We start from the raw sequence: 11,743 nt of genomic DNA, 5'->3' as shown, positions 1-11,743 counted from the left end.
TGCGCAGAACAAGACACCCTGGCAAGCTCCGGCTGGTCTCCTGCAACCTCTGCCTGTTCATCACTGTCCCTGGTCCTACATATCCCTGGACTTTGTCACGGGTCTACCCCGCCTGATGGCAGCACCGCCGTCCTGACAGTAGTGGAACGGTTTTCCAAAGCCGCCCACTTCATTCCTCTCCCCAAGCTACCCTCTGCCAAAGAGACAGCTCAGCACACAGTGCAGCACGTCTTCCGGATCCATGGACTCCCAGTGGACATGCTCTCCGTCTGAGGTCCTCAGTTCTCGTCCCGGTTCTGGAAGGCGTTCTGCACACTCATTGTGTCGTCAGCCAGCCTGTCCTCCGGGTTCCACTCCCAGTCCAACGGCCAGTCGGAGCGAGCCAACCAAAACCTGGAGACGACTCTTTGCTACTTGGTCTCCGCCAACCCCACCACCTGGAGCGAGCAACTACTGTGGGTCGAATATGCCCATAACACCCTTCCTTGCTCTGCCACGGGTCTCTGACCCTTTGAGTGTTCCCTGGGTAATCAGCCCCCACTCTTCCCGGAGCAAGAGCAAGAGGTACCCTCGACCCAGATGTTTTTCCGCCATTGTCGTCGTACCTGGAATAGACCCTGATTGGTCGGCTCTTCTCAAGACCAGCTCCAGGTATAGGTGTCCACCCGAGATCTGCCCCTTCAGGTGGAATCCTGCAAGTAATACACTTTTGTTACTTCAACACTGTCTGCATCTGGGTCTTCTCCTGAAACGTGATACTGTGGGTTTCTACAGTATTCCCCATAGCTATAATGCATTTGGTCCAATTTAAAGGGGCAATCAGCAGTTGCTACATTCATTTTTGGAATGATAAATTATATGTACCCATTTGATACTTGACGAATATAACTTATACATTTCTCATGAGCTTAGTTCAACTGTCTTAACCCATCAGAACCCTAATTGTAAGCTTGCTTTACTCCAATGTTTGTAAACAAAGAAAATGTAAATAAACACTATAGCCTCAAAACATGGTTTAAACTATAATTTTATATAATAGCTGGTCAGTCCTTGCATCTATTAGCACCGTCTATGAATTTGAGAGTGGTTCCTCCAACCAATCCCATCCATCAGCCTTTTACTGCAACAGGGGTTGCTGATTTCCCCTTTATACTGCAACAGGGGTTGCTGATTTCCCCTTTATACTGCAACAGGGGTTGCTGATTTCCCCTTTAACTGACTCCAAGAGCAGGAAGTCTCACTCTCGTCTCTCGGATAGGGAAAGCAAAAAAGAGGATCAGTGAGGTGTCATAAATATATTCCATTACAACAACAATGGCACAACGGACGGTATGACAAAGTCGTTTTGGTAACACTAGCTAGGTAATCACTTTCCTAGTTCTGGCGCTTTTTCGTAGGAGACTCCCTGCAAAGAAGCGTGAGAAGTTATTATTAGGGAGAAATGGCGGACGGCGGAGGCTTCGAGTTGGGTGATGTTGTCGACCCACCCATTGCGCCGAATATCATCTGTCCCCTTGTCACCGTTTCTGACCTACCCAGCCCGACAGCTGCAGGTAAAACACAACACGTTGAATGTTTACACTGTTCTACCACCTAGCTGTGCAAGAGAATACAGCTGCATTAGCATTATTGTGAGAAACTAGATTTATTCTCAGTAAGCTGGATGGGCTATTTGTGGTTACAATTTGCGTTGCATACGCCTGCGTAATTACGCAAACTATACCATGTTAGTGAACTATATCGATTTGAGCCCCTTTATCACTTAATTTATTCGTAATTCACTATACTATCCAGGTAATGTGTACATCAATGACACATCAAGTCAATATGTGCATGCATGGATGGTGTGTAAATTATTTATAGTCGCTATTGCAACCCAGTGGTAGTGGAAATGCTAGGCAAATCAGTTAGCACAGCATCATCTCATCTGGATATTTGGAGCTTTAGCTTTGCTCTTTCTCATCCAGGCCGTAACCTGAAGGAATGGCTGCAGGAGCAGTTCAATAAAAAGCCTGAAGAGCAGAGTGAGGAAGCGCTGCTCCACAACGCTGCTTACGTAGGAGACCTGGATACTCTAAGGAACCTGCTGCAGGAGGACAGCTTCAGAGAGTGAGTGAAGGAGGGAGGCCACTGGGCCTTACTGCACACTCTCTAACCCCATCTCCAACCTGTTTTGCACCCTTCTCACTTCCCACATGAATGTGAATATCCTATGCACACACTGTATTTAGCAAAGTCTGAAAGCCACTATCTTACCCCTTTCATATTCAACACAGTCATATTCAAGATGTAGGCCTATTGCAAGAAAATCCCTTCCACCCTTCTGTATCTTTCTTTAGTTTGTGTGTGTATGTTGACACACTTTTTAGGATACGGCACCATCGGCAATACCGCCCCTTTATTTAACAGCGTTCTGAGTGTTAAAATAGTCTACTACAACTGGTATGAGTTCTGAGCGAACATCTCCTATTGGCTGTCAGGCGGATCAACGAGAAGTCTGTATGGTGCTGTGGTTGGCTGCCCTGCACCCCTCTGCGCATCGCTGCCACAGCCGGTCAAGGGGCCTGTGTGGCCTACCTGATAGGCCAGGGGGCCAAGGTGGACCTAGTGGATGTGAAGGGTCAGACGGCCCTCTACGTGGCGGTGGTCAACGGACACCTGGACTGTGTGACCATCCTCCTGGAAGCTGGAGCTGACCCCAACGGCAGCCGCCACCACCGCAGCACTCCCGTCTATCACGCTGCACGGGTAGGCAGGGTGGACATACTCCAAGAGCTCATCAGGTGAGTGCTTTAACTTTCCATACCAATTTAGTTTATTGAATTGGATGGAATGAAGGAGGCTATAATAGCTATAGGAGGGGTCATCTGCTAGTATTTGTTGATTGAATTGCCTTGGACCAATAATGGAATTTAGGGCTCATTTTTCTTGGCGAAGGAAGGAAACCAATACATTCTGGAAAAAACCTATTGTTTTATGACACAATTATTCTCCATTACTTTTGTGTTATTGTCTGATTGATCAGTGTTGTTCTCTGTTCATAACATGTCCCATCACCATGGTTGTGTTCATTAGGACACGCAATGGAAAACGTGAAAATTAGCTTTTCTTATTGGACAGTCAGGTATGCACTAAATAGCATTTCAATCGGTGACGTCACTTGCTCCGAGACCTTGAAGTAGTAGTTCCCCTTGCTCTGCAAGGGCCGCGGCTTTTGTGGGGCGATGGGTAACGATGCTTCGTGGGTGACTGTTGTTGATGTGTGCAGAGGGTCCCTGGTTCACGCCCGGGTATGGGCAAGGGGACGGTCTAAATTTATACTGTTACACCTAATCAACACGACCCATCTCTCCAGGTTCCATGCCGACGTGGATGTGGACCACCAGCTGGGCGCCAGGCCCCCTTTTGGTGCGGCCCGCACCCTCACCACACTGGTGGTGTGCCCGCTCTACATCAGCGCCGCCTACCGCCACCTCCACTGCTTCAGCCTGCTCCTGGCGGCTGGCGCCCAGCCGGACTACAACTACAACGGACCAGTGAGCCGCGATGCGCTAGCAAAGGGTTTGGCCTCCTGCCTGCTGGATGCAGTGCTGAGACACGGCTGTGAGGCGGCGTTCGTCAGACTGCTGCTAGACCACGGTGCCAAGCCCAGCCTGGTACCCTGGGAGCAGCCCCACCGAGAGGGAGCGACCGCCGGGGGCCGAGAGAGGGTTGACCCCGAAGCCCTGCAGCTCTACTTGGAGGCCAGGAGTGAGTAGAGTTCCAACCTTCACACAGCACCATTATATTTACATTTTAGTCACTTGGCAGACACTCTTATCTAGAGCCATGAGGCGCTATGATGTGAAAAGTCACAGAAATAATAATAGTAGTAGTGGGTTGCGTGTATGAAGAGCATCTTTATGTGTTTGTGTCTATTTGACTGTCGCCTATGAGTTTATTGAAAGCTTACCGTCGCAACATGGCAGAAGTGTTTACCTGAAAAGGGTGAATGTACATACATATACATCCAAGATGGCGTAGCAGTGTAGATGTGGTTTGTTGTCCTATCGTGTACTTTTGTATTTTTCGTCTTTTTTTGTACATATTTCAATTTATTTTCAATCTCTTTTCCATTTTTAAATTAAATATACCTTCCGGTAACCCACCTGACCCAATGTGACGCGGACCCGCTATTTTTTTTAGACCTTACTTGCACATCATCATCTGCCCAACGATCACTCCAGTGTTAATTTGCTAAACTGTAATTACTTCGCTACTATGGCCTATTTATTGCCTTACCACCTCATGCCATTTGCACACACTGTATATAGGCTTTCTTTTTTTTCTGTTGTGTTATTGACTGTATGTTTTGTTTATTCCATGTAACTCGGTGTTGTTGTTTCTGTCGCACTGCTTTGCTTTATCTTTGCCAGGTCGCAGTTGTAAATGAGAACTTGTTCTCAACTAGCTTACCTGGTTAAATAAAGGTGAAATAAATAAACACTGTAACAGCAACATACATTGCACACATCACAAATATGAAATTAACACTTGCCGATACCTTTGCGATCATTGACATTAAACTAAATGTATTTGAAGAGTTTAGTTCCAAAACACTATATATCCATCGTTTAGCTGGAATGAAATATTTGTATTCTGTATATTTGACTGTGGATATATGGTTGTCTCATCTAAATGACTAAAATGTCAAATGTAAATATTTTACATACAAATCTCATATCACTCTATTGATTTATTGTTTTATATTGATGTCACAAATGTATATATTGATGCCACAAATGTATAATTTGTACATTTCTTTATAAAAAAAACAATGAAGTTATCACATTTTACCGTGTAAAACCCATCACTACTACTTATTCCTCCAAGAGTGAGGCGGATTTATAGCGTTTTGCAATAAAACATGATCATTTGTCTCTCTGAAATGAAACTATCAAGTGGTTGATTTCAATCAAATACAGTGCATTCGGAAAGTATTCAGACCCCTTGACTTTTTCCACATTTTGTTACATTACAGCCTTATTCTAAAATAGATTTTTTTTTTATAAAAAAAAATCCTCAGCAAACTAAACACACTACCCCATAATGACATAGCAAAAACAGGTTTTTAGAATTTTTACAAATGTATTAAAAATGAAAAACTGATACCTTATTTATTCAGACCTTTTGCTATAAGACTCGAAATTGAGCTCAGGTGCATCCTGTTTCCAGTGATCATCCTTGAGATGTTTGACAACTTGATTGGAGTCCACCTGTGGTAAATTCAATTGATTGTACATGATTTGGAAAGGCACACACCTGTCTATATAAGGTCCCACTGTTGACAGTGCATGTCAGAGCAAAAACCAAGCCATGAGGTTGAAGGAATGGTCCGTAGAGCTCTGAGACGGGATTGTGTCGAGGTACAAATCTGCGGAAGGGTACCAGCATTGAAGGTCCCCAAGAACACAGTCGCCGCCATCATTCTTAAATGGAAGAAGTTTGGAACCACCAAGACTATTCCTAGACCTGGCCGCCCGGCCTAACTGAGCAATCGGGGGAGAAGGGGCTTGGTCAGGGAGGTGACCAAGAACCCAATAGTCACTCTGACAAAGCTCTAGAGTTCCTCTGTGGAGATGGGAGATGCAGCACTCCATCAATCAGGCCTTTATGATAGATTGCCCAGACGTAAGCCACTCCTCAGGAAAAAGCACATGACAGCGCCCTTGGAGTTTGCCAAAAGGCAATATTCTCTGGTCTGATAAAACCAAGATTGAACTCTTTGGCCTGAATGACAAGCGCCACGTCTGGCGTGGTGGTGGCAGTATCATGCTGGCGGGATGTTTTTCAGCGGAATGGACTACGAGACTAGTCAGGATTGAGGCAAAGATGAACGGAGCAAAGTACAGAGAGATCCTTGATGGAAACCTGCTCCAGAGCGCTCAGGACCTCCGACTGTGGAGAAGGTTAACCTTCCAACAGGACAACGACCCTACGCACACAGCCAAGACAATGCTGGAGTGGCTTCAGGACAAGTCTCTGAATGTCCTTGAGTGGCCCAGCCAGAGCCCGGACTTGAACGTGATTGAACATCTCTGGAGAGACCTGAAAATAGCTGTGCAGCGACGCTCCCCATCCAACCTGACAGAGCTTGAGAGGATATGCAGAAAAGAATGGGACAAACTCCCCAAATACAGTTGTGCCAAGCTTGTAGCATCATACCCAAGAAAACTCTATGCTGTAATAACTTCCAAAGGTTCTTCAACAAAGTACTGAGTAAAGGGTCTGAATACACATGTATGTTATATTTCAGTTTTTGCATAAATTTATACAAACCTGTTTTTGCTTTGTCATTATGGGGTAATGTGTATAGATTGAGGGGGAAACAACTATTGCATCCATTTTAGAATAAGGCTGTAACATACCAAAATGTGAAAAAAGTCAAGGGGTTTGAATACTTTCCGAAGGCACTGTTACATGTCTGTCATTGAACAACCCCATGCCACATCTCTTTCACAAGTTCTTCAAAAAAAATAACAGCTAATTTACAAACATTTCTGAAAATGGATATATAGGGTTTGAAATTAAACTCTTCATTTACGTTACTTATTGATGAATTGATTTTTACATAACTAGCCTCGTCGAGAACCCCAGGCTTTGCCTAATCAGGAAAGCCTGGGGAAGTCAATGGTAGAAAGTGTCTAAAAAGGGTTGGAGACCCAGTGTAAATCAGTGACTCACGGCAACACGTCAAACCCATCAACGACCTTGCTTGGGCAGAGTTCCAAAGCGAGAGAAAACATGCTCTGACGTCGTAGTGAGAAGTTTCCCACTCACAGTCTCATACAGTATGTTGCCTGACTATAATATTTTATCTTGATACGTTAATAAATACCTACTGTGTTCATTTTGGCATGTTTAGCTGTCTAGAATATCCATTGTAATGTGCGTGCAGACTAACTAACAAAGAATTGGTAGCTAACTAGCTACCCACAAACATTGATTATTATGTTACAAGCTTGTGATGACTTTATGTAGTAATCTTGTTTAATTTCTATTGGTCAAAGGTAATACAGTAGCACGGGAGTGCGCACTGCTTCTCAAATGTACATTTTCATGCGTTCTCCACACTCGTCCTCACACAAACCTTCTAAATAAAACGTCCTCGGAGTGACACACGTCAAAACACGCAGCACCCAATCTATGGGCATGTGGGGTGGGAGGGGGGTTCTTGAAATGTACATTAAATGCAGCGCTCCAATCTAGCTGTTTCGGCCAACACAAACATCTTCAGGCTTCCAAAGGAGCGGCGTGACAACAACGTGATTTGGAGGTATGGTAACACGAGACTATTACATTACATCTACACACAATATTTGACATATCTGCACTAAGTATTTATTTTCTCTCAAACTCATTGATGACAATAACACCATTATCTTACTGTACTATCAACCAGAGGTGTGGACTCGAGTCACATGGCTTGGACTCGAGTCAGACTTGTTGTTCCCTCGGTCCTGACCCTGAATCACCACCTGGAGCAGCGGAAGCCTCAAGTCCATTTCCTGAGTGGCCTGGTCAGAAGTCTCCAGGCATCCCCGAACAAATATTTCTTGGAATCTTCATCAATGTGAAAATGGCCAGGACACAAGATGGAATCACTGCCCCTTTTTCAGATCCAGTCGAACTCAAAGCAGCTGCTGTGGATCTGGCTTTTTCTCTGATGTGGGTAGAGCACCATGTGCTGGTCAAGGAGAAGGTCAAAGAGGAGGTGGCACAAAGAGTGAAAGGTAAATATTATTGAGTTTAATGTAACTTTTTCTCATAATTTAATCCAATTGACTGCAGCAATAATACTTGTTCAGTTTAACCCACTGCATCACCAATACTCCAATACCGGCCATTTTGTTTCTGTTATGCTTTAACATGTTTTGCCAGAACTGATTCTGCAAAATGCTGAAGGGACTGAGCAAGCTGTGCCTCTTGTTGATGAGTAAAAGCGAGAGGACCATAGTCTTGGACAAGAAAAATGGCTTTTTGCAGCACACTATAAGAGGCAGAAGAAAGCTGTTGGGACCACTACAGCTAAGTCACTACCTCTGGGCGATGAACATGAAGGCTCTTTCTTCACTGTCCCGAGTGGCCATCAGGGTCTTGGCAGAGTGCGTCCAGTGCGTCCGGTGGAGCGTGTCTTCAGCCATGGTGGCATCATACTGCAGCCTCATCGTGCACAAATGACTGACAGACCTTTATTGAATTTGGTCTTTTGCAAATGCAATGCATCATAGGCCCTGAGATAAGAGAAAAAAATTAACTGTTTATGCATTACACACACACACACACGTAGTCTCCATGTTCAGGTTTTATCTCCCATCTTTGGGATTTGTATTTTTTTTCTCAGACATTCAGGCCAGTGTTCAAATTGTAGGCCTACTTGAAGTTCAGTAGCAGTTGTTTTGATGTACCTTTTAATAAATGATTGTAACTTCATGGCAGGATTGTTTTAGGTGTCTAAAATATATCTGGATAGAGACAGAGAGCACTACAATATTTTGTTTTTGTTGTCATATTGATGTATTTCCATATAACGTTTATTTGTAAAGTAATAAATATATATATATTTTTTAAAAGCATTCATGATTTGTGTAAATTTAATATACTAACTTACTCTTCTTAAAAATATGAAATGGTATTACATTTTGTGATGAGCACATTGACTTGTTTAGGACTCAAAACTCAAAAGTTTAGGACTTGAGACTTGACTTGGGACTTGCCTGTCTTGACTTGGGACTTGAATGCTAAGACTTGAGACTTACTTGTGACTTGTAAAACAATGACTGCTATCAACATCTGCATTGCTTGCTGTTTGGGGTTTTATGCTGGGTTTCTGTATAGCACTTTGTGACATCTGCTGATGTATAAAGGACTTTGATTGATATCACATCTATCAGATTACTTCCTTGAAATTTCATGACTTTTTTACTTCTATGAAATTAGACTAAATTCCTCTAGCAGTTTATCTCGGATCCATGGACCTACCGGAAAATGGTGTATGTTTTTTTTTTTTACATAGGGAACTGCTGACAGGTCAGCAAAGTTTGGCATAGTGTGCACTAGCCATAAAATTAAATGGAACATAAACCACGTTTCCATCCACAGTTTTTTATGAGAGTAAAGCCATACCGTATAATCATTAAAAAAAAAAAATGTTTAACACACCAGCTGTGATGAAAAGAGGAATTTTCTGAACAATTGTATAAATGCTGACAGATAATTTGTTTGTTCAACATGTTGGGATCTTTTTGTGTTGGTAAAATTAATTATGCAAGAAATTGAGGTGGAAACGCCTTTATGCACAAATATTGATATAATAACCATATCGAAGTAAACTTTTCAGTAAATATCGATTGCCGTTTGACAAATACAAATAATATCCATAATAATCTCATCATCACTAGCCTATATCCTCACTGCAGTATCTGTTGTTGGCTAGAGCGCACATGCCAAGTCCAGAGTGGGCACATTTGCGATTTAATGTGGCAGTTTTTGTGACAAAACTATGAGTAGAGTGGAAAATGCGATGGAAACACATTGAACTTCAGATTTTTATTCGGTACATGTTTTTGGGTGCACTACATCATCACGCATTGATTTTTATCCGCACATCACACACTGATTTTTTTGGGGTGTAACCAACACTGGTGAGAAAATGCACTTATTTTCTATATGCAGATTTTAGAATATTCACATCTGTGATCAATTGGATGGAAATATGTATGACATTCATGTAGGCTACTACCATGCGCCTTTGGAAGAGTTTTGTAGATTTATATGATATTTTCTCATAATTGCCATCAGATCAATGTTGATGTGTATCATTCAAGTTTAATGGAAAATGTCATGTCAGACTGTGTGTTTATCCTGTTGATAACAAATTCCTTCTTTTTTCCCCCAGGATGTCCTCGTAGGCTGACCTATCAATGTCGGATCAGTATTAGAAAAGTGATGGGGAAGCATCGGCTAAAACACATCCCTTCTCTACCGCTCCCGGACCCCATTCAGAACTTCCTGCTTCACCAGAACTGACTCTGGCAGGCCTTGCCTTTGATGATCGTTATGCTATTATGAACAGTGACGGACTTACCATTAGGCAGAAGAGGCAATTGCCTCAGGCTTCACATCATAATCAAGGGGCCTCATGAGCTGGGCATAATTTAAACAAATACAACTAGTCATCTTTTTGTTTATTTCTCAGCTTGGGCATCCACCCCCCACCCCACCCCCCATTCTCTGCTCAAAGGCTGGTTCAGCTGCAGCAAAATCTGCAGGAAGCTTCAAAGTTGCAAACGAAATGGGGAAGGTTTTTTTGCCTGGTAATGAGACCACATGGTTGTCAAACATATACCTCCCAAAAAGTAAATGAATCCATATAGCTGAAGAATAATAGATCAATCATTTATTTCTATACAAATACACTAAGTGTACAAAACATTAGGAACACCATCTCTTTCCATGACATAGGCTGACCAGGTGAATCCAGGTGAAAGCTATGACCCTATATTGATGTCATTTTTTTGTCCACTTCAATCAGTGTAGATGAAGGGCAGGAGATGGGTTAAAAAAAATACTTTTACACCTTGGGACATGAATTGTGAATGGGCAAGACAAAAGATTTAAGTGTCTTTGGGGGGGTATGGTAATGTAGTTGATGCCAGGCGCACCGGTCTGAGTGTATCAAGAACTGCAACGCTGCTGGGTCTTACTCGCTCAACAGTTTCCCATGTGTATCAAGAATACACATGGGAAACACCCAAAGGACACCCAGCCAACTTGACACAACTGTGGGAAGCATTGGAGTCAACATGGTCCAGCATCCCTGTGGAATGCTTTCGACACCATGTAGAGTCCATGCCCTCACGAATTGAGGCTTCTCTGAGGGCAAAAGGGGGTGCTAATGTGTTCCTAATGTTTTGTACACTCAGTGTACAGTGCATCAGAAACATTGTTTATTGCTTGTTTGCTGTGACAAAGCCTCCATTCTCTGTATGAGTCTGTATGAGTTGCTTCTTGACTTACTTGCATACCTTCCACATAATTGCAATAATTCCAAAAACATATTTATTTTCTATTTTCTCTCTTTTAGGGCTTTCTGTACCACCTACAAAGTGATCTGCAACTAAAGCAATATCTGTTTCCCCCTTCTTCCCGTCTTTTTGCAGAACAAGAGAGCGCTATCATTTATCTTTCTCACACCCGCTTCCAATTTCATTTTCTTTGGAAAGCACGTCTTTGCCTGCCATTAGTCCTGTTTATACCTGGCACTAACATGGGTCTTGTGTCCTGATCTTGTTCAAATGTACATTTTAATGCTTTCTCCACACTCCTCAGTTCACAATGCATATTTTAACCCCTGTAAATCTAAACCGTTGGGGGGGGGTCATACAATGGCTCATATAGCTATTTGATTTTTAATTTTAGGACCCCTTTAGGTATAAAATATATATATATATTAGAACATTTGATAAAATATAGAATTTTGCGTTAATACTCTGGCCTATAGAAACGGATTGAATAACATTCATAAATGGCAAAAAATACAAGAACAAAAGATAAGGAACAAGGAATTATAAGGGAACAAGGATATATATATATATATTTTTACACATTTAACCCCCTTTTTGGGAAGGTACAAAACTACCCCAATACTTCCATTAATAAAAATAAATAACAACGGTACCGGTAACCTTATGACGAGTCCCGT

General features: G+C 42.6%; 1 protein-coding gene across 3 annotated transcripts; it reads left to right on the top strand.

Moving 5' to 3' along the window:
• The first annotated feature begins 1,205 nt into the window (after positions 1-1,205).
• On the top strand, positions 1,206-11,398 carry asb1 (ankyrin repeat and SOCS box containing 1). 3 transcript variants are annotated; one of them, XR_010456670.1, is made up of 6 exons: positions 1,206-1,553; positions 1,968-2,109; positions 2,481-2,783; positions 3,356-7,315; positions 7,442-7,772; positions 7,921-8,615. XR_010456670.1 is itself a non-coding variant. In XM_064975794.1 (5 exons), exons 1-5 carry the CDS (start codon positions 1,442-1,444, stop codon positions 10,066-10,068), a joined length of 1,083 nt encoding a protein of 360 aa, XP_064831866.1. In that variant the 5' UTR covers positions 1,206-1,441; the 3' UTR covers positions 10,069-11,398. The 3 variants fall into 3 exon arrangements, 1 of the variants encoding a protein (XP_064831866.1); XR_010456669.1 differs by having other exon boundaries at positions 3,356-7,772; XM_064975794.1 differs by lacking the exons at positions 7,442-7,772; positions 7,921-8,615 and adding an exon at positions 9,938-11,398 and having other exon boundaries at positions 3,356-3,750.
• The last annotated feature ends 345 nt before the right edge of the window (positions 11,399-11,743 follow it).

This window comes from Oncorhynchus masou, chromosome 10 (genome assembly GCF_036934945.1).
Source record: "Oncorhynchus masou masou isolate Uvic2021 chromosome 10, UVic_Omas_1.1, whole genome shotgun sequence".
NCBI lineage: Eukaryota > Metazoa > Chordata > Actinopteri > Salmoniformes > Salmonidae > Oncorhynchus > Oncorhynchus masou.
This window is presented reverse-complemented; position numbering and strand designations above follow the sequence as displayed.

Coding starts and splice junctions, on each gene's coding strand:
- asb1 (XM_064975794.1), top strand. CDS start 1,442: ATGGCGGACGGCGGAGGCTTCGAGTTGGGTGATGTTGTCGACCCACCC. Junction 2,110..2,480: donor CAGGAGGACAGCTTCAGAGA/GTGAGTGAAGGA, acceptor ATTGGCTGTCAG/GCGGATCAACGAGAAGTCTG. Junction 3,751..9,937: donor GCTCTACTTGGAGGCCAGGA/GTGAGTAGAGTT, acceptor TTTTTCCCCCAG/GATGTCCTCGTAGGCTGACC.